Below are 21,335 nucleotides of genomic sequence, written 5' to 3'. Positions count from 1 at the left end.
ATTTTTAATAAGCCAGTTTTTTTTATAAATCGAGATTACCTAATAAAATTTTTTGCTATTTTCTAAAGATTTTCTGAAATTGATTGAAATAATTGGAATAATCTTGTTGTTGAATAGTTTAATATCTCTTTAGATACCTTTTGATATATAAAGATATTATAGATATAGAAATTATTTTGATTAATATCCTCGAGTAATTAAATAAGTAATTTCTAAGGAATTGGATTTAAATATAATAAGTTTTATAAGATTGAATATAAAGATATATAAATGATTTCAAATGAATCAAAAGATATATATAAATATATATATATATATATATAATTTAAATACTAATTAGGCTTATAACTATTATAAAGGGATAGCTATATCAATTAATTACTTTAATTATATAATAGATATATATATTTTAATAAATTAGATTAACTTATAATATGATTATAAGGATTATACCTATCTTATATACTCTGATTGAACAACAAAGTTGCCTAATTAGATATTAGGATTCACATATAAAATGAATAGAAGACTATATAATGATTATAGGAATAAGCACTTCGTAGGAGTGCCATGCTCAATCACGTGTTGTTGCACAAGACGGTGAATTCCGTGACAAATAAATATCAAAATGAGGGAAATTCTAATAAAAAAGCATTTTTTAATAAATATTATAATAAATATAAAAAGTTAGATTTTAATATAAAAATCTATGAAAATAATATAATAGATCCTAGATTATTAGATTCTTAATAATTTAAATTAATTGATTTAATAGTTATTGAATAATCTATATTTGAAGATGTAAATTAAGATAAAAATAGCCCATTCGGTGTTAAACTATGTTATATGATATTAAATTAAAAAAAGGAAATCCATCTCCCTCGTAACCTTTAGTACTCAATCGTTTTATTATTCCGGATCGAATATTGAAATGATATAGAAAAGATAAATAACTGCGGGGTTTATAGAGAACGTAAAACAAAAAAAAAGCATTGAAAAGGGGTTGATTGTATAGAACTGGTTATTAAGTAATCCACCCCCCCTCTCCCCTCTTTCCCCATTTATCCGAAAGAGAAAAACATCATTTTTATTTGAAATGATAAATAAGGCACTCAATAATTATTCCGCCGAAGAACTTCCTCTTCCGCCTTTTTAAATCGTTTGAGTAGAAATAAAACAAACAGAGTCAAAACCACAGGCTGCCACAAATTCCTGACAAAAAACCAAAAAATCGTTATCACCAACCCTCCTATGGCCTGACGTACACGAAATTCTTCTCCTTCGCGATGAATATCGAATTTTGTAATCAATGTATATCTCGGGATTGGATCCCCGTTCTCGGTCGTAGCCCACCACGTGTAAGGCCATACAAACGCAAAGTACCACGTGAAGATAGCCCAAAATAAGGTCAACCAGAATAATCCACCGTAAAATTGCCACCATATGGAGCAATTGGGACACGTGTAGTCTTCAGGGGAAACGATGTTCTTGATTCCTTCGTTCCGAGCCGCAGCGCGCAGAGTTTCGATTTTTAAGGATGGGAGCGGACGGATGTGCGGGTGGCCGCTTGTGGTCCCACTTCTTGGGTAGGTGGGTGTATTGGGCGTGAAGGAGGAGGAGGGGGAGAAGAGAAATGAAGGCGACGAGGCCGTCCAGGTAGGACCGGAAACCACACGAGTAGGAAATCGATGTCCACAGCTATACGAAATGAAGATTTTCAGCTCCGGATCATCTTTCTCCGGGTGATAGGACGGGTAGATGGGAATCCACGATATGGATTTCGGAGCCCCCCAATTCCACTTCCAGAATAGCCAGGAGGGGGAGGACTTGGGTCGCCTTTTGTGGGTATAGTAGTGTCCTTCTCCCGCTGCATTTTCTGTTTCGTCAGCGGGTTTCGCGCGGCGAAATGGCCAGGGCCAGGTCCAGGTCCAGGGCTTGACGTAGCTTACTTTGTGTGGTGCTTTGTAGACGTAGTATTTCTTTTCTTCAGTTCCTATCCGTGTTTCAGGCGTCGGTATGGGATCGGGGACTCTGGGCTCGGGGATATCAGCGGCGCCAGATGGCGCATCGAGATCTCTTTCAAGTAGACGAGCTCTCTGCGCAGCATCTTGGTTAAGCTTCTCTTCTATTTCGTGCTGGTTTCCCCTTGGCTTTGCTGTTTTTGTTTGCCCCGTTCGTTTCCAGTGCATAAAAGGTTCACATGCCCCTCCTTCTTCTCCCTCCTCACTTTCCCTGCCTTTTCCTTTTTTTGCTCGGGAAATGTCCTCTCGTTTGCGCCTGCTTTCCTCAGCTTTGGCGTCCTTAATATCGCCATCAGGTTCGGAAGATTCAGTCACTTCCGTAGCGGGATCGGGAGTTGCGGCGGGTGAACCCTCCGGGGAGATTTCCTCATGCTCAGGAGAAACTTGACTTTTCCCAAGCTCTTCTTTTTCTTCCATCTTTTTCCCTGAAGTTGCATCTTCAAATAAATCTTCTCCTGCCGTTTCTCCCCACGAACTCCGCTCTCGAAGATTTTCTGACCATGCTTCTTGCCCTTCTCCAAAGCTGTGGTAGGCTGAAGTGTAAGCAGACCTGGAACCTTCTCCAATTTGTGATCGTCTCCCTAGGGTACTCATGATGACTATGTGAAATTTGGTGTATATTTCTGATATGATGATACCCCAGTACTTACGAATACTTGAAGTGAAAGTGGTTATTAAGGTTTGAAGTCTCAAAGAGAAGCCACAGCTACTGGGAACTCCACCGGAAGAAGATTTTCTTTGTACTTTGAATCGCGTCTTTGGAAGCGAAAAGAAATTCGGCTATTAGACGTTTGCGTTGACGAGTTCTTTGTTAACATCATGTCAAATAAATACTAGTCGGTTTTTCAAACAAAGTAATTGTTCTCTCAACTTTTAAAATTGCGGGAAGCAGTAAGCGTAACATCGAAAAGAAAAAGGTAAAAAGACCCAAGTCACTATATAAATGTTAATCAATTGATACTTTACTCTCCCGGCGAAAGGGAATAGCACAATAGAACATCACGACTAATCACTCTCCAGCCCTAAGGGAATTGAAGCCATCTTACTCTTATACCCAAATATAGATTCTGGACTATGAAATTTCGAAAATTTGCCGGCATGAGAGTAATATTTTGGGTTTCCTAGAGTATGAGAGTACCCCATCACAAAACACAGTAAAGTGAACAGAGCAAGCCAACCCCACCTCCCTCCCAAACAAGCAGAAGAACTACAACAAATCGGATTAGAAAATCGAAAATAAATTACAATCACCTACCTACCTACCTAGATACTCATAAAATCAGAAGATAAACACAAATTACTCAAATCAAACAACATTTCAATCCAAATGCCGCAGAAAAATTGTATAATCATACAATATCCAAACCTAATCGTATCAATATGATATAAACACTACTTCTAAAGCCCCTGAATAGATACTAGAGTAGGAGAGAATACTTCATTCCGTATCTCCTTTTCTTTTTGATTAGAAGAATTCAAAACTGATGAATTCTAAAAAGATATGGAACAAGAAAAGAAAGAGGAAAGAGATTATGCAGATTCTAGCCCATGTGTCTAATACAGTATCAATAATTCATTTATCAAATCATGAGAGTATGTGCTGTCGATAACATTTTCGATAATTTGAATTATAGATCTTAGTGGAATTACTCGCATGATCAGATCACCCACTCACTCGCAGTACTCGTACACATCAAAGAGAAAAAAAGAGACCAGAACATAAAACGACCCCATCTTCCCCCACCCCCTACACCACCTGCACCCTCAGCCACCCCTCCACCGCCTCCCAAAACGTCTCAAAATCCTGAATCTGCGGACTATGGCCCAACCCCTCCAGCTCCACCAAATCCATCCCCGGGACCCTCGCCGCAACCTCCTTCCCCAGCACCTCGTAATGCCCCAACACCGCCTGCACACTCGCCGGCGCCCACGCCTTGCCTATCGCCGTATTATCCCGATCTCCCACCACCAGCAAACTCTTCATCGTCAAATTCGGCAGCTGATACACGATCGGCTCCACAAAAATCGCATCCGTTATCAACGCCATGTCCCACGCGAACGTGCGTCCCTGCGGTCCCGTATACACCTCCAGAAGCATATTGGCCCATTCGTCGTAGGCGAGATCCCAGGTCCCGCCATAGTAGGTGGATTTCTGGTACGTCATGATGCTGGTGTAGGTCGTGGCGAGCTCGGTGATGAAGGAGAGATCGGGGCGTTGGTAGGGAACTCCTAGGGCCTGCCAGTCTTCGAGACCGAGGGGGTCGACAAGGATGAGACGCTGGGTTTGAGAGGGAAAGGTGAGGGCGTAGCGGACGGATATCATGCCGCCCATGGAATGACCCATGATGATTGCGGAAGTGATGTTGAGGGATTGGAGGAGAAAATTCGTGTTGGTGGCGAGTTGGTGCAGGGAAAATTGATAGTGCATTGTTTTTGAGGATTTGCAGAAGCCGATTTGGTCAGGAATGACGACGCGGTAGCCGATGGAAGCGAGAGCGTGAGCGGTCGTGTTCCAGGTGGCACCGCAGAAGTTTTTACCGTGGAGGAGAACGATGATTCCGGCGTAGGAAGTGGTGTTGGAGGGAGAAACATCCATGTAGGCCATGGTTAGATTTTGCTGTTGCGAGGTGAAATGGTAGAAGTGCACGGGGTAAGGGTATTTGAATGCCAGACCACCTGGTGCTGGATCGTCCTCGTGAAAGCGAGATAATGTGGTGCTTCTGACAAGAGCTACGAAGCCCAAGATCAGAAGGAGAAATTTACCGAGGGGAATTGCCATTGTGAATTTTGAAACTCCAAAGATTCGAATAGGAAATCTTGATAGGAATCATTCATGACTTATACACAAGACTAGAATCACAATATTTGGGGGTTTTGGCTACAAACTGGGGTAGATTTAAATCGGAGTAAGATCTCGCCGACGTAATCACCATTAACGAATGAAAATGCACAGGAATTTCCGAGACAAGCAGGATATCCACCCCACCTTCTACATTCGTCAAGCACCATGCACCATATAATGTATCGTCATCATTGGAACAACCGTCGAGTTTATCCCCCGGAATATTACTGGCGTAGGGAGAATTGAGTAGACCTCACTTGTCAGCCATCCGAGCCATGCATGTAGCATTATTGTGATAGAAAGAATCGATTTAATCCCCAAGAACACTACTGGCATGAAGATAACTGAATAGACATACCTCAATTATCCCTCAACATCGTCATATATATTACACTATCACAATACGCAGGATCTTCCCCAAAACCCAAATACGACAGCTTCAAACAAGCATGTGAACCAAGCACCATCCTTACATCTAACCCATCAAAATAACCCCCTTATCAATACCTCCTGCAAGATTCGGCAAATGGTATATTATTTAAGTTATCCGGAGTAAATCCAACCGGCATACAAATAACCCTATCCTATGGGAGTCACTTGAGACCGAGAGGAAATGCTCCACACACCCCTCATTCAACATCTCTTTCAACCATAATAGAACCAAGCATTGACATCATTCAACTCATTGAGGGCATTCTAATGAATATCCCTAAAAATGCTTGAGCTCCGCACACTTCGTATCATTTCAAACTCGAATTCAATCGAATATATGATAAAGGTCAAAAGCTCTGGGAGTGTCTCCAGTAAACCATATAGTCCGGTTATAAGCTCTCTACCTGCTAGTAATATCAGGTAACTGCTTCCCAAGAGAAAACGACCACTCCATCCCGATCACGTAGTACATGCGTTACACTAGCAACGCTCGTTCTACATTCCACAACACACACATCACTGCAGAATAATACCTCTGTATATCCATCTCACATTTAACATTCACGCAAATAAGAATCACCACAATCTGCACTTCCACTCCACAATCAAATAAATAAATCATACTCATCACATTATCTCAAAAATAGAAGTAATTAAAATAGAAAATAAACTTCACCATCAAGTTTCACCTTATCCATCCCCCTCACACGCTCGACCTCCAATATTTATATAATCCCTCTCCCTCAACTTCATTATCATTAGACATAAATAAAAACAAGTCCCCATTCTCATTCCAGGCGAACCAGAATTTCTTTCCAGTGAGAGATTTCCAAGATTTATATTCTGAACCTTTTTATTTTGGTGAATATATGCCACCATATCAAAGAGATATTCCGAGCATATGCAGCCGAAATTTCTACTTCGGATTTTCTGATCCAAGATTTCTCAACCATCATATTGCCCAAGCAACCAAAAGCTTGTAGTTTAGACAGCAGAAGAGTTGACTGGAATAGTTCCCGTGTTGTTGAATGCTGGATCATTAACCGCATGGTTTGAGTTAATTGCAGTGGCAGCTGGGGTATTCTGTCCCTCACGATAGCCAGCGTTGTTCGTAACCGGGACATGTGCACCATTATGATGGGCACCGTTATGATGATCACCATCCTTATCATGGAATGTCCTTGGCTGCTCATCATAATCCCTGATATGCAGACCCAAATGCGCAGGATCGATATTACGATGGCCAAACAGCAAGATAGCACCAAAGCCAATCTTGGCAAGGACATCGAGCACACCGTAGAAAACTGCTTCCGAATCTGGTGCAATGACGTTTCCACCCTCCGAAAGACCCCAAGCGATAGGGTAGAGGAACCAGAGGAACATGGTGATGCCTCCACAAGTCCAGTATACTTTGTTCACTTCGGTGCCCAAAGCTTTGGCATGTTGAGCTCCGACGACGAGAATGTTCCACGCAATGCCGAAGAGAGCTGCCATTGCGAATACGAAATATCCCCATTTATAAGAAGATGCAACGAGAGCACCAACGAGGCCGGTGATGATCATGATCTCGTCCAAGAAGATTGTGAACAATATCGTTGGCCATGGAAGACCTGCAGTCAAGAGGATATCCAAGAGTAAAAGCTGAGATCATGATTATTAGCATTTGACCATATAGGAAGGTAACATCAGGCATTCTTACAGGAGTTGTGATAACCCAATCAATATATCTCACGTAGAAGATTTCCCGATATACACCACTGACTTTGGGATCACTACGTTGGAATTCCTGGATGATAGAAGCGTAGCCCAGATTTGATGCCATCGTAAAGTACGCAATCGAGGCTGTCATAGTAATGGCCGCAGTGATGTAATGGAAAACACGCTTGCTTCTTGGGACTCGGAAGCTCATAGCCAGAAAAATTATAGTTGCAAAGGCCATTGCAGCAGTAATGGCCCAATACACATCACTTCCACGGGTTGTGATGTTGATATCGGAATTTGCTGGGTAGTGAAAAACATCTGGATTTGCGTGCAAAGCACCATTGGCTCGTTTTTCAATCATATTGATCGAATATATGGATATCAAGAAGGAATTATTTCAACAACAAACAATATGAAGAGAGGTATTTATGAGAGTCAAGTAGAGAGTTTAGTGCGATTAAAGGATGGAAGTATATATATGTACAAGTCGCGAATTGGATGAAGCGGCTCAGAAAAAACTTCAAGACTCAGCTAACTGTCAAATCTTCGATCATACTATGATCAGCGACATCGACATCATCAAACTGCCGATACTGCCATCGATATTGGATCGGGAGTTCAAAATCTAGATGACAAGATGCGAGCAAAAAAACAGGAATCGGCACATAAAAGCTTGATTATAATACAAGAAAGCTTTGCCGTACAGCTCTGCTACATATTTCCCACACGAAAATGAGGGGAGAACAAAGAATTTGTCGTCAACCATGCATACTTAATTGCACCTATTTTGGCTAGAGAGTTTTCTAGTGGCTAGAACTACAGCCTCTTGAGGAAATGATGGCAGCAAATATGTCATCAATTATGAATTGATTCGACGACTTGAGAATGCAACAACGATGACAAGACGAGGGAAATTTTCCCAGGGGTCCGAGTACCATTCGAATGTCTACTGGGTAGACAGCAAATGAGTGATATTCTCGGTTGACAGTCGGGATTGGATTAGGATGGAGGTGTCATAGACTTTGACGTAACAAGTGCACAGACTTCGATACTCAACCCCATCATGGAAAAATCACAAATCTCAATGGTTGTCCATCCTGCAAAAATAGATCCACTAAAATAAAAGCTTGTTTTTGATCTGTGACTGAAACGTTCTAGACCTATGAAAACATCGAAGAGAGCATGCATACCCACCAGCCCACCTAGGTATATCTTTCTACAAATCGTTCAATCTCTTCAAGACCGTAGTGCGATGCTCATAGTTCCAAAGTAAAAACAGTCGTCTCAACAAATAGAAATCGCTTCCGTCTCTTCCGAGGCTTCGCAAATAAAAAGTCAGTACACCACATGAACGAATTAATCATTTTCAAAAACTATCATCGGATGTGTGACTCCAACCACTCGATCGATGTCTTGACATGAACCTTGAAAAGGCGCATTTCGAGGGCTCTCTGGCAACTGAGTGATTGAACATCTGATCAAAAGGAAATTGGACGTCAGAATTTCAAATCCTGAGAGCAATGATAATCCGAATGGCAGTTTAGTGGGCTGACTCGCATTCGAACTTATGACGAGATGACATAATGACCTATAGACAAAGTAAACCAATCTGGGTCCGGAATGGGTCCGTTAGTTGCCGACACTAGTCTTCGCGGTCCGCTACAGGGTAAAAACTACACAAGTCATAATCTTATCTTGACTTACTGATTAATCAGTTTTGATGATCTTGAAAATGAATCCGAAAACAAAAAGATGGATATCTGAAATTGTGATGGCAATTATAACGCTTTCTCGCTTCCCCATGTTCTCTTCATTTCTCCATCCCACGAAACTCTCAAATTACCATTGATATACCCCGTCGTGAAAATCAGCACCATCAACACCAATATCAAGATCCCAAAATTACTTGAAACCGTTCCTTGTCTAACAATTCTATCCAGGTTTCTCGTACCTTTCCCTTGCACAACCCCCTCATCGGAAACCACGTTGCTTTGATCTTTCCATGGACACTCCATCCTCAAGTCGTTCAAGATTTGTGTACTTGTAATCTTTGCCCCACCCAGAACTATAGGTACACCGGTTCCTGGATGCGTTGATGCACCTACAAAATATACACCCTTAATCTCGGGATGTTTAGTTTTGGGGCGAAATGCGAGGACATTAAAGAAAGAATGAGAAAGCCCTAGGATTGATCCTTTATCCAAATTAAATCGCGATTCCCATGATGTAGGCGTGTTCAGTTCTTCATGAACAATCAATGACTCAATCGGCTCGCATTTCGTCCGTGATTCTATCGTTTGTAGTATTCTTCGGCGAGTAGACTTTACGATAGACTCCCAGTCTTGTTCTTTTGGAATACCAGTACCAGATGTGGCAGAGCCATCGCCTTGAGGACGATTGGACGTGGCCGAGTTGAGAAGGTGGCCAACGGGAACGAGCACTACAATGGAATCTTTACCTGTCGGGGCGGCAGTTGGATCAATTCTCGAGGGTACGTTCACATAGAACGAAGGCTCGTCGGGAATGGACTGCCTATCAAAGATAGAGTCGAATGATTCGCGATATTCATCTGCGAGAAATATATTGTGGGTATCGAGTTGTGGAACTTGCTTGGAGAGAGCCCAGTAGAAAGAAATGGAGCTACAAGAGCCCGTTCGTTTTTGTAAAGATTTGGCGTAGGACGTGGATTTGGAGGTCGGGAATAGATTATTGTAGGCATAGACGAGGTCAGCATTAATAACAACGAGGTCTGCATTAATCTTTTTGCCGGAAGTTAATAGAACTCCTGTTGTAGTTTTCCCATCATGGGACGTCAATACCGAGTCAACTGGTGAATTGAGCTGTATATCGACACCTAGTCTCTCGCATATGCGGACGAGAGCCTCCACGACAGCATGAAACCCACCTACCGGGTACCAGATGCCTTCAGCAAGTTCCGTATATTGAAGAAGGGAATATGTGCCAGGAGCATCGAATGGAGACATTCCCATATACATACTCCCGAAAGTAAAAACTCGTCGTAGCCTCTCGGTCCAAAAGTACTTTGAAGCTCGAGAATATATACTTTCGAAAGGATGTAGAGCAAAGACGTTGAGAAGAAAGCTAGGCCGTAGCATGTTGAATATCGATGTAAAGTTCTTGTGTAAAACCTCCCGAACGCTCAATTCATAATGTCGATGAGCTTCTCCAAGCCACTGCAGATATCTTTCAAACCCGTCCTTGCCTTCCCATTTCTCAATTTCTCGCTTCATTACACTCGCATCTGTACTCAGTTCAAACTTCTCTCCATCTCCAAACCACAAATTGTAATTAGGCTCGCATTTTAGTAGTTCTACCCCTTCGTCCTCGAGTGAAGTGTCGAGATCATGGAATGTTTCTTTGAACATCTTTGGTAGAAGTAAAAGGGAAGGCCCTTGATCGAATCGATATCCATCATGGTGAATTAAACTGCATCGACCGCCCGTAAAGTTGTTCTTTTCGAGTACAGTGACAGAGAAGCCTGCTTTTGCCAATCGTGCTGCCGTTGCAATGCCACCGACTCCGGCACCTATTGTCCAAAAGCATTATTAGTTCACGAACCACCTACCTAAGTTTGAGATAACGTGCACGGGAAGAGGGGAGGGGGGAAAATGCAGAGGTTAATTGGATTAGAACTTACCAACTACAATGGCAGTCTTCTTCGTTTCTGCGATCGCCATTACAATTTTCTGGTAACAGAATTGAAATGTATGTATGGTACGAAGACCAGTATAACACGAGATTATTCACATGTTGAATGAATAGGTCGTGATTACCTATCCAGGGAGTACGTACCTAGTACCTGGAATGGGTCGATAAGAGATAATGCTTGGTTTTACTTCGTACATTCCGATACCTAGTGCAAGATCGAAGTGTCATCCAATTTTTGAGTGTGCATCGTCAATTGCCATATCTCCATTCGAAATGGTCCGAGCTCAAACTCCTCGAATACAGGTGCCAAGCCAAATCATTCGATATGTATCTGTATTACAAGTATGGAACGAAACATCTATTTGACGTATTACATAACAAGGCTACAGCACACAAAAAAGACACAAAATAGGCATATTTATATTGATGAAAATGCCACGCCGGTGTATCCGGAGTACAATTATATAATATTAATGGTATCTCGAAACTTATCAACCTTGCCTCAATGCCTTCCAAGCAACTCCGATACGCCTCAGTTTCGGTACTGTTGCCCGACCTTTAGTAACTACGTACTCATTTTCTTTCAGGACTCTTCCTATCTCAACATAGCTTTCAACAGCAACTCTCATGGACATTCTAGCATCTTCTGGGATTTGTTCAATAGCAGGGCGAGCCTCCTGATAGATGGCAAACCCCTTTTTCAACAATCTTCCTCTAAGTTTGTCAATGATTGGCCCGCTAGGATTTTCTACAACGTCCTGAGGTTTCAACCCTTCTTCCTCGAGCCAGGAAGTTGGAAGGTAGACTCTTCCAATTTCAGAATCCGTTGCTACATCTCTACAAATGTTGATATACTGTAGAGCTATTCCCATGCGGGCCCCAGCATGAATCAGCTCGTCACGTCTGTGTGATAAGACAACAGCAGAAGTATGATAGAAAACTAGTTCCAAGCACATCTCAGCTACTGTCCCAGCAACTCGTCTGCTATATATCGTAAGATTATGCTCATCTCTGATAGGAAATTCACCAGTTTTTCTGTCACAATTTCCTTGATGAAATTCTAAATCCGTCTTGAAACCTTCCAGTAACTCGTATAAAGGCTTGGAAGATAGAATGTGAGTTGGTAGAAGGCGAAGTGTTCGATATAAAGATGGTGGAAAGCTATCTTGAATGTATTTATCAATGTCAGAACGGTATGAAGCAGCCACGTTGGCCGTTTCTTTTGATGCATACACTAGGTCAAGGTAGTGAGTGAGTTTGGCGATCCATTCTCGAGCCTCAGAATCAGTGTTGTTTGCATCATCAACAAGATCATCAGCAACTCTACAAAAAGAGTATCTAATCCAAATTAGCCAAAATTCAAAGCAAAAGTCAATGCAGTACTGTAAGGGAGCAATACATACAACAGGATCAAGTCAATTCGAAGGCGGCCGTGAAAGACGGAGCTTGCCATATAAAAACTTCTGCTCTTTTGTCTCAATAGTTCCGCAGCCTCTTGAATACCTGCAATTCGAAGGTTATCGTACTTGCATGTGTCTGTCAAAAGTGCACACACCAGCATTTTGGGGGAAGGACATTCGGGAACAGTCGGAAACAAGGTAGGAAACGTAAACAAAATAGCCAATGCATTATCGAAAGCGACAAGACCAAATACAATGAGTATGTTGGTTGCAAGAAAAAACACAGCTTCTTCTATGTCAAGTCCATCCCATAAGTGCAAGCCTAATTTCGTCCCTGTTTCGATGCTCCACGTGCCTCTTCTCAATGCCAATGTGTCAACTATCCATAAATATAAAGTGGATAGAGTAATTGGCAATAGAGTAGTTGTGTAAGGAAGTCTAATCAAGAATGCGTGAGATAGACTCCATAGTAGTAGGGCAAATGGTCCTGCCCAAGCCAGAATCAATCCTAAATACGTTCCCGTGCCATTTTGCACAATGAGGAAGCCTCCTGTTAAGATCAGAGATCCAATGATGAGTTGGCCCAAATTTCGCGCAGACTTTAGAGAAATCGGCAAAGCCGGCGGATCCCAAGGTTTCCGTTTCTTTTCACCCGGACGTTCCCAGCCCCCAAGATAGGTCGAATGAAAGATTGGTTTGCTCAAGAGCAAATAAAGAAGACTAGTATTGTATGTCTGTATCACAAAGAAAAATAGTTCTTCGGCGGGGATCAAAAATAGTTTAGGACCAATGATCACATTAGGTGGGTATGTCCATATTTTCCGCTTTATGAGATATGAATCCCAAGGAATGGTTGAAACGACAGCAATGGCTATGAGGAACAGAATCTTGTAGATATCTATACGCTGAAAGAAAGGTCGATAAATGAATGTCAAGACGATGGCTGGCGGAATATTATATTTGAGATGGCTTGATGATGGTCAGTTTCCCATTCGAAATATAGGGGTTATTAATGTACTAACACTAAGGCATATTCGAAGCCCATTTTGACGCGGGGAAAAGTTAAAATTGATGGTACCCAGATCTGCAGAATGTAGACATCTCTATACAAAACCCAAGACTAGAGACTTTATCTAGACTCTAGAGATAGAAAACAGATGAAGTGGTGCGGGGAGACTAAGAGGTAAGTACTCCAATATGGGACGAGAAGAAATTTCTCACTAAATTGGGATTGAATGAAGAAAAGTTGGAACGGAAGTGGCATCCCAGTAAAGCAAGCAGGCAAAGCGGTACCTAGGTAGGTAGATGGTAGAAACCTAGATTTGAGGCTTGGGCATTCTCGCTCACAGGATGTATGTATGTATGTATGTATGTATGTGTGGATGGTATTTACGGTGACGGGAAGCGGCTCATAATAATGGTTCAATATCTAGCTACCCAGATACCTACCAAACAAGTACATAGTATCGCGGTACCTTCCGGGTTTTTGCTACTATATACTATACTACTCTGAGCAAAGTAGACTAATAATAACATCAGTGTTGTTGTTATTTGTCTAGTAATGATGTTGGCTGAATCATCCCCACGCTAATAATTGTTCGAATGAGACAGATTCTTTCCCGGCATATCTATCATGGTTCATTTGCACCGATTGTCAGAACAATAGAGAGATGTCTACTAGATAATAGATACCTAGCCGTAAAAGAATGAAATGATGGGAACGTCGAGGCTCAATAGACACCTGATAAGTAGGGAGACACCTAATAATGAATGTTTGTTGAGTGGTGGCGCGTAGCAGAATACAATCCTTGTCAATTATCATGCTCCATGTCGTCATTACTTTTTGTATCTACGTGTATGATGTAACCCCCGATTGATGGTGCACTTCTTGTCCATCTCTTACTTCACTTCTCCATCTCATAAATCATCATTCATCCGAGTTTCCCATCAACAATTCCCATCATTTCTTCCCGAGGCATGTGAGATCTTAGTCAGCGAATAAATCCCGATCCCGATTCCCTAGTAGAGAAAGTATCAGGCCATTGGTCATTCCATCGTATGCTAGCAACAGGTTGTCGTCATACCTAGCATGTTCCTTCTCCTCTAGTGCTCGACGCTTTTCCTTGGTAGTGTCCTTGATTACCTGCTAGCTATGTACCGCTCCATTCTATGCTTTTCATTTGTCAAGGGGCGAGGGGCATCAAGACCAAGGAACAATGCTTTTCATCCAATATTGCTCCTCGCACTGAAGCTCCTAAATACTTTACCTCAAGAAGGCAAGGACTCAAAGACTCAAAAAAACTTCCACGAGAGTATGTAGGTATTTTTCAAATCTACACTAATCGCCAACATAATACTACACCTGTCTTGGGAACCTATTCACAGATTCCACCTTGTCTACGCATTACCTCTCTAGATCATACTCATGCCAATTAACCATCACCGTTAACAAATCACTTCTTTATCCACATGTTCATGTTAAGGAAATCTCAATTGCAGAATTTCCTTGACTCTTCTGTTCATGACGTTCGTCAATGAGAAAAAGAACGCGGTTAGGAAACAACATCCATATCTCCATGGAAACTTTGCACCTATACATCACACACAGCCTTTGACACCTTGTATCTATACTGGCGTTATACCAAAGGAACTGGCAGGCGGGGAATATGTACGCAATGGAGGAAATCCAGTGACAAATGAAGAATTGGGCAGGGATGCACATTGGTTCGATGGTGATGGAATGCTCAGTGGTGTAGCATTTCGAAGAGCGGAAGATGGTAGTGCACATCCGTATTTCGTCAATCAATATATCCTTACCGATACATACCTCTCGAGCATCTCAACGCCATCCCTCCGTTTACCTATTCTTCCGAGCATAGCGACGCTCGTAAACCCCGCCTCCACTCTTCTCACGATCATTCTGCGAATATTCCGAACCATTTTCCTTGTCATCCTCTCCAACCTACCTGGATCTGCAAAGGCAATCAAAAAGATCAGTGTAGCAAATACCAGTGTGCTATACCATGATGGTAGAGCCTTAGCAACATGCGAGAGTGGGCCGCCGATGCGTATTTCCTTACCAGGCTTAGAAACTGTCGGCTGGTACGATGGTATTCGAGCAGAAGGAGAGCCGATCACAGACACAAAATCTGGCGAAGTCTTTGGTGGAAGTGGACTCGTTGGTTTCATGAAGGAGTGGACAACAGCACATCCTAGAATCGATCCTATCACGAACGAACTTATACTTTTTCATTCTACATTTATTACACCTTTTGTACATTATTCTATTATACCCAGTACACATCATAATAATTCTCCTAATAAGCTCCCGCGACTCGTCAATGCAACTGTCCCTGGAGTCAAATCAGCAAAGATGATGCATGATTTTGGTGTCTCCCTTAGTCATACTATAATCATGGATCTCCCTCTTTCACTCGACCCCATGAATCTTGCCCGTAACGAACCTGTGGTCTCATATGACCCATCCGGGACTTCCAGGTTTGGTGTTTTCCCAAGATGGAAACCTGAACATATTCGATGGTTTGAAACAAATGCCTGCTGCATCTTTCATACTGCTAATAGCTGGGACGAAACTACCACCAATACATCTACCCAAATTGAGGAAACAATATCAGTTAATATGCTAGCCTGCCGGTTGACAAGTGCTTCACTAGTCTTTAGCGCAGGTGATGTTGCAGCTCCTATTCCGAAAGACAACCCAATGACTGCCCCAATCGAAGAAGAACAATGCCGATTATACTATTATCGATTCCCACTCACCGATTCGGAGAATAATATAAGCCATCAATTTGCTCTCTCGTCGATACCGTTCGAATTTCCTTCAATACGCGAATCTTTATCCATGACTGAAGCTCAGTATGTTTACGGCTGCTCAGTATCAGATGGTACATTTGGAGCGGCTCTCGGCCGTGCTGTCAAAATCGATTCACTCGTCAAAGTAGATGTCCTTGCGTTAATCGCTCGTGGAAAAGAGACGAATCAAACCCCCATCACAGGCTGTGTTGATATACGAACGGTCACTGAAATTCTTGCTTCGAGCGATGCAAATGATCCCATTAAAATCTTTAAATTGCCACAAGGTTTTTACGCCCAAGAGTCAAGGTTTGTACCACGAGAAAATGGCAAGACAGAAGATGACGGCTGGTTGCTTTCTTATGTCTTCGATGAAGCTCAAATTGATGAGCATAATGTTGCAGGCCCTCAAGCAAAAAGTGAACTTTGGGTCATCGATGCGAGGGACATGAAAACTGTTGTATGTAAAATACACCTTCCACAACGAGTTCCGTATGGATTACATGGAGCTTGGTTCAGTGAGAAGGAAATTGAGAATCAACGACCCATAGAAACCATTCGACATCTTCCCTTGAAGAAGAAGAAGAATGTTAGTCATGAGAGCATATGGATGCATTCATGGATGTCGATGCGGATGTGGCTCTTGGAGAAGATTGGATGATGATTATGATGGTTCATGATGAAGTTATTCTGTATTAATGCTTTATATACCCTTGAATGTCAATCTCAAATGGCGTCTGGTTGATCTCTGTTGAATCAAAATCTGTAAAGATATTCTTTCGGATGAAAGTAAATACTAGTGTTCAAATCACAACATATCCATGCGCGTATTCGTCCAGCACAATTCTCTGTGCAGACTCTGATGCTTCATCTCATTAACTTATAAATCTGGATGCATCGATACTTTACATGAAACGTGATGTTTCCGTAGTGGATCCTCGGATATTTATGCTGCTTTTAAATGTCCGAAAAAATATGATGAAAATGTGGGATGAAAATTGTGGTGAGATTGAGAGGGAGGTGGAAAAGCGGCGGGGGAGTGTTTCGGGGAGAATGTCACTGCAGTGGACGGTTTTTGTCTTTTTTTTTTGTATGTAGGTGGATTGAAATTGGAATTGGAATTTGGGTGAGGGAGGAGGAAGTTGGAAGGTTGGTAGGGGAGTACGGGGAGGTAAGGGAAGGTAGGGAAGGGGAGGTAGGGAAGGAGAGGGGAGGCAAGCGGGGATTTGTTCTAGGTTAGAATTTGTTTATGTGTTTGGTTGAGTAACTTGAGTTGGATGGTTGGATGGTGTGAGAAGTGTAGGTAGGTAGTTACCTAGGTCTAGGTCTAGGTAAAGGATTTGAGGATTTGAGGATCTGGGGATGGATGTTGAATGTTGGATATTGGTTCTTCGTGGAGTACCTACTATATCTACACAGTAAAGTGGGAGGTCATTAGGTGCCTAGGTAGTTAGATATTATTAGGTAGGACATACACAGTAGAAGAAGATGAAGTGAAGATGAAGATCTTTTCTTATTCCTCTGTTTAAAATGAATTGAATTGAATTAAGCTTATTTTATGGTTTGCCTTATTCAATCTCTTACCTACCTACTTATTACTTGTTTTGTTGTGTGTCCTCATATCAAATAAGGTCTTCTCCTATTAATAATCGAATCGAAAATTGAATGTTCAAATTCTACAAACTGACCTCGTTGCTTGTATCCCCACACTCACCACTGTGGTCTAGTTCCTCGTTCCTTTTCAAAGGGCTGTTCGCCTTATCCGCTCGGAAAATCAAAATATATTAAGGAATTAATTCATTTGGAAACATCACGGAACATTTGTCCACTTGCTTGCTGGTTTGCTTGCTTGCATGGTGTGATAATCTTAGGAGATCACGGCAGGCATTGATGGGATGGATGGGGCCCAGCGGTAATTGGCTTGGGGGATGTTCGTTCAAACTTCAAATAAAGATGGAATATAATCGCTCTCATTCGTGATGTGAATACTTCCTTTCTGCATCCATTCACCTTCTTTTCTTGTCTATTCTAGATCTTTTTTTCCTGGAGAACAAAGTTCTTCATCGTCGGTCTTTACTACAAAAATCTATACATACACGCAATTATGCGTTCCACACTCTTTTATTCCGTGCTTGCCAGTGGCATCACTTCTGCTCTTGGAGATGCGAGCATTTCCACTTTCCCAAACTCTCTCGCTTTAGCTGCGAACTTCGATCCCATCAAGTCGGCCTACTGGACAGGTCTTCCTCATCATCGTCGAACTCCATTCTCCGTTTCGCCAGATGGAAACTCGGCCTATCTTGCCTACCTCGATAGTACCTATGCGAAAGTATACGTGCAACAAGTTTCCCTCACCGATTTCAGCGCCGTCGGCGAGGCCGTTGCGATTACCGCTTATGAAGCTACCGGATTGGTGGCACAGAATGATGGATTTGCCTTGATGGCAACGGTCAATGCGACGGGGACTACGGATCTTCCTACAGATGGATCACCTATCGTTTCCATCATCAGATATACCAATGGTACCAAGACGTGGGAAACGGCGTTGAATGGTCCAGGAGTTCATCCTTCGGATATGTTGACTTCGACTCCGGATGCTAATGGTGATCTTGTTTATTCTGCTACTGCTGGTCTTTACGCTGGATACTTCGTCGTGGAGGGTATGTATTCTGTTCTTCTTTTTGATGTTGCACACGTTTAACAGATATTTATAGCCTATACTACCGATTATGCTGGTCATTTCGGCGACTCCATACAATATGTCAATGACGATGGTGTTCTCCAAACCATCTCCGGTGCAAGCAGCAGTTTCGGTTGCTCCCACAACACCGGTATTGGTATCGAAGCTGCTGATGCCGCTCCCTTCGCTAGTGTCTGCGCTGAAGATCAAGGTGATATCTGGTTGAACACCGCAACGCAATACATGTCCGGTCAAAAGATCGCCAACGAGAATACCACCAATGGTGTCAGTGGTGAACCCATGGGTGGTATGTCCGGATCCTACTCTAACTTGGCCTCGATCCCAGGCTCCGATGGATACATCTTCGCATGGCAATCGCGCGGTGCTCTCGATCTTACCCTGAATAATTGGATGGGAACCGGATATACTCAATGCTCACCCAGATGGCTCAACCACAACGTCGCCATCTCCGTCATGACGGATAAGAAAACCCTCGCAGCAGCCGAAGCCTCTTCCACCGTGGGCGCCGCAGAAGGCGACACCCAAGTCACCTGGATCACCTATTCCTCCACCGAAGATCACCAAAACGTCCACATCGCCGCCGTCAACTCCCAATACTCCATCGTCACCTACGAAACCCTCACTTCCCCAGACTGTCAACCAGTCCCCATGGGCTGCTCGGGTACATACGCAGGTACCTCTTTCCAGGTCATCGACAACACGGGCGCAAAGGTTGGATCTGCCGTCGTCTCCACCGAAGCCTTTGTCAGTGGTGATATCGTCACTATCGGTACCGATAAGGTTTGCTGGCCATACGTCGACATGACATGGGATTTGAGCACGGAAAAGAGCAGCGGAACTCCAGTGTCAAAAATGTCTTTCGCTTGTGCTACTTTGAGCGGTAACTCAACTACCACTGCTGCTTCTTCTTCTCCAGCCGTTGCTAGCTCCGCTGCTGCTGCTACTATCGCTGCTAGCTCGAGCTCCAGCCCCGCCGCTGTAGTCGTCGCATCTACTTCCTCCGCCAACATCGCGATCGTTTCCTCCTCCGCATCTCCCTCCATCGCACTCTCCGCCTCCTCAGCCGCTGGACTCGAAATCTCTAGCGCCGCTCCATCTTCCGCGTCTGCTTCCCTTGTCGCGCCGGTTTCCTCGGCCCCAGCGATTGCCACCCCCGTCCCTGCGAGCACCACTCTCGTCACCAAAACAAGAAGCAAGCACACGAAGTCAGCGCATACGAAAGGAGCTACTTCGTCGATTATTTCGTCTGCGGCGTCCCTTTCCACTGCGAGTGCAGCTGGAGAGTCTGCGGGGGAGGTGAGTGGTGTTGTTTGGGTGGATGCGGATGAGTGTGATAGCGAAGAGGAGTATTAGATTGGAGAGGGAATTTATTTGAGATGATGGTTGGATATGGAGTGGGGAGAGAAGGATAAAGTTGAAGATAAAGGTGAAGATTAAAGTGAAGATGAAGTGAGAGAAGCAAGAAAGGAAGGAAGGGCTAAGGTGGAAATTCATATTTATATTCTTGTATATATACTAGTTGGTTACGATGGGAAATATACTTGGGTATTTATACTATATCGTCATTTATATCTACATGTGTGTGTGTGTGTGTCCGCGTCATATGATGTGGTTCTATCCTATGTGTATATGTATATGTATATCTATATGAATCTACCCTATATCTATATGTATATCTATCCTAGGTACATCTATCCTACATCTGTCCTACATCTACATATAAAATAAAATAAAATCTCACATTCTGAAAAAGAAACAGATATAAAAAATTTCATTCCGAGTCTCTCTCTTTCTCTCTCTCTCTCTCTTAAAAAACAAACAAACAAACAAATAAGTAGTTTTATTTAAACGATAAACAGAGTTATATATTAGGTTTATGTAGAGTAAGGTACACTTCGATCTCTATGTTAATAACATACTTTTGCAGATACGTGGAGAATGCGGAGATGGGGAGGGAGGTGGATTGAGAGAGAGGGAGGGAGGAGGATAAATGGAATCTCGATGGATGGGGTAAGAAAGAAAGAAAGAAATGGGTTTGGGGGGGTGATGGATTTGACATGTTTATTGGGATACCTGGTGTATAAGAGAGGAGAGAGGATGGATAGATACTGTGTTTGTATGGATTTACCAATCTGCACTGCTTCTCCAGCTTGTCATATTCATATTCCATCCTCTTTCTGGCGCTTGGGAAAACGTTGCGGGTGGGTATGCCGGTATCGTATGTTGTATGTTGTATGTTGTTTTCGCAAAGGAGGTAAATCAATACTATATTGATCCAATCGCTTCGAATGGAATGGGATTTTGGGAGTGTGTACATGTAGGTATATAAACGCAGAAGTAAAATCATACTACCATTCTACCACAACTTCAAGCACCCAATAATCAATAATCAATATCTAAACCGCAGAGAAATTCTAAAGTCTCTCGAAGAATATAGATATTGTAATCCTACTAGGTATGTTATACAATATATCTTCACGATATTGATCCACTGGTATCATTGTGTTGGAGATTTGATGTAATAGCTTCTTTTGGGTTTGGAAGAGGAAGATAGATAGATATACTATGAATGAGAAATTTGAATTGCTAGCTGTAGAATTTCTTTTATGGGTTTAGGATTGGATGAATGAATGAATCGCATTTATAGTATCATGATTAGTTGTCCTTATATATATATATATATATACACTAGCGTATACACACATTACCACAATCAGCCTCTCAAGAACTCAAACCCCATCCCATCACAATATAAA

The 21,335-nt window shown here is 42.5% G+C and overlaps 7 protein-coding genes across 7 annotated transcripts; 2 read left to right on the top strand and 5 right to left on the bottom strand.

Annotated features, from left to right (window-relative positions):
- Positions 1-1,112: 1,112 nt before the first annotated feature.
- Positions 1,113-2,615, bottom strand: EAE97_003455 (uncharacterized protein; the record flags this gene model as incomplete). The annotated part of the gene is made up of 1 exon (XM_038873967.1): positions 1,113-2,615. One exon carries the CDS (start codon positions 2,613-2,615, stop codon positions 1,113-1,115), a length of 1,503 nt encoding a protein of 500 aa, XP_038735830.1.
- Positions 2,616-3,768: 1,153 nt separating this feature from the next.
- Positions 3,769-4,800, bottom strand: EAE97_003454 (uncharacterized protein; the record flags this gene model as incomplete). The annotated part of the gene is made up of 1 exon (XM_038873966.1): positions 3,769-4,800. The coding sequence occupies one exon, from the start codon at positions 4,798-4,800 to the stop codon at positions 3,769-3,771; it is 1,032 nt and encodes a 343-aa protein (XP_038735829.1).
- A 1,479-nt stretch (positions 4,801-6,279) lies between these two features.
- Positions 6,280-7,357, bottom strand: EAE97_003453 (uncharacterized protein; the record flags this gene model as incomplete). The annotated part of the gene is made up of 2 exons (XM_038873965.1): positions 6,280-6,936; positions 6,995-7,357. 2 exons carry the CDS (start codon positions 7,355-7,357, stop codon positions 6,280-6,282), a joined length of 1,020 nt encoding a protein of 339 aa, XP_038735828.1.
- A 1,417-nt stretch (positions 7,358-8,774) lies between these two features.
- Positions 8,775-10,694, bottom strand: EAE97_003452 (uncharacterized protein; the record flags this gene model as incomplete). The annotated part of the gene is made up of 2 exons (XM_038873964.1): positions 8,775-10,543; positions 10,655-10,694. The coding sequence occupies 2 exons, from the start codon at positions 10,692-10,694 to the stop codon at positions 8,775-8,777; spliced, it is 1,809 nt and encodes a 602-aa protein (XP_038735827.1).
- Positions 10,695-11,042: 348 nt separating this feature from the next.
- Positions 11,043-13,439, bottom strand: EAE97_003451 (uncharacterized protein). Its single transcript, XM_038873963.1, has 3 exons — positions 13,088-13,439; positions 12,069-13,034; positions 11,043-12,003 (listed from the first exon to the last, which is right to left on the bottom strand). Exons 1-3 carry the CDS (start codon positions 13,108-13,110, stop codon positions 11,157-11,159), a joined length of 1,836 nt encoding a protein of 611 aa, XP_038735826.1. The 5' UTR covers positions 13,111-13,439; the 3' UTR covers positions 11,043-11,156.
- A 1,147-nt stretch (positions 13,440-14,586) lies between these two features.
- Positions 14,587-16,539, top strand: EAE97_003450 (uncharacterized protein; the record flags this gene model as incomplete). Its single annotated transcript, XM_038873962.1, has 1 exon — positions 14,587-16,539. The coding sequence occupies one exon, from the start codon at positions 14,587-14,589 to the stop codon at positions 16,537-16,539; it is 1,953 nt and encodes a 650-aa protein (XP_038735825.1).
- Positions 16,540-17,982: 1,443 nt separating this feature from the next.
- On the top strand, positions 17,983-19,932 carry EAE97_003449 (uncharacterized protein; the record flags this gene model as incomplete). The annotated part of the gene is made up of 2 exons (XM_038873961.1): positions 17,983-18,538; positions 18,593-19,932. 2 exons carry the CDS (start codon positions 17,983-17,985, stop codon positions 19,930-19,932), a joined length of 1,896 nt encoding a protein of 631 aa, XP_038735824.1.
- Positions 19,933-21,335: the final 1,403 nt, after the last annotated feature.

This window comes from Botrytis byssoidea (genome assembly GCF_014898295.1).
Source record: "Botrytis byssoidea strain MUCL 94 chromosome Unknown BBYS_005, whole genome shotgun sequence".
Lineage (NCBI taxonomy): Eukaryota > Fungi > Ascomycota > Leotiomycetes > Helotiales > Sclerotiniaceae > Botrytis > Botrytis byssoidea.
The sequence above is the reverse complement of the archived record's forward strand: the minus strand, read 5'-3'. Positions and strand labels throughout refer to the sequence as shown.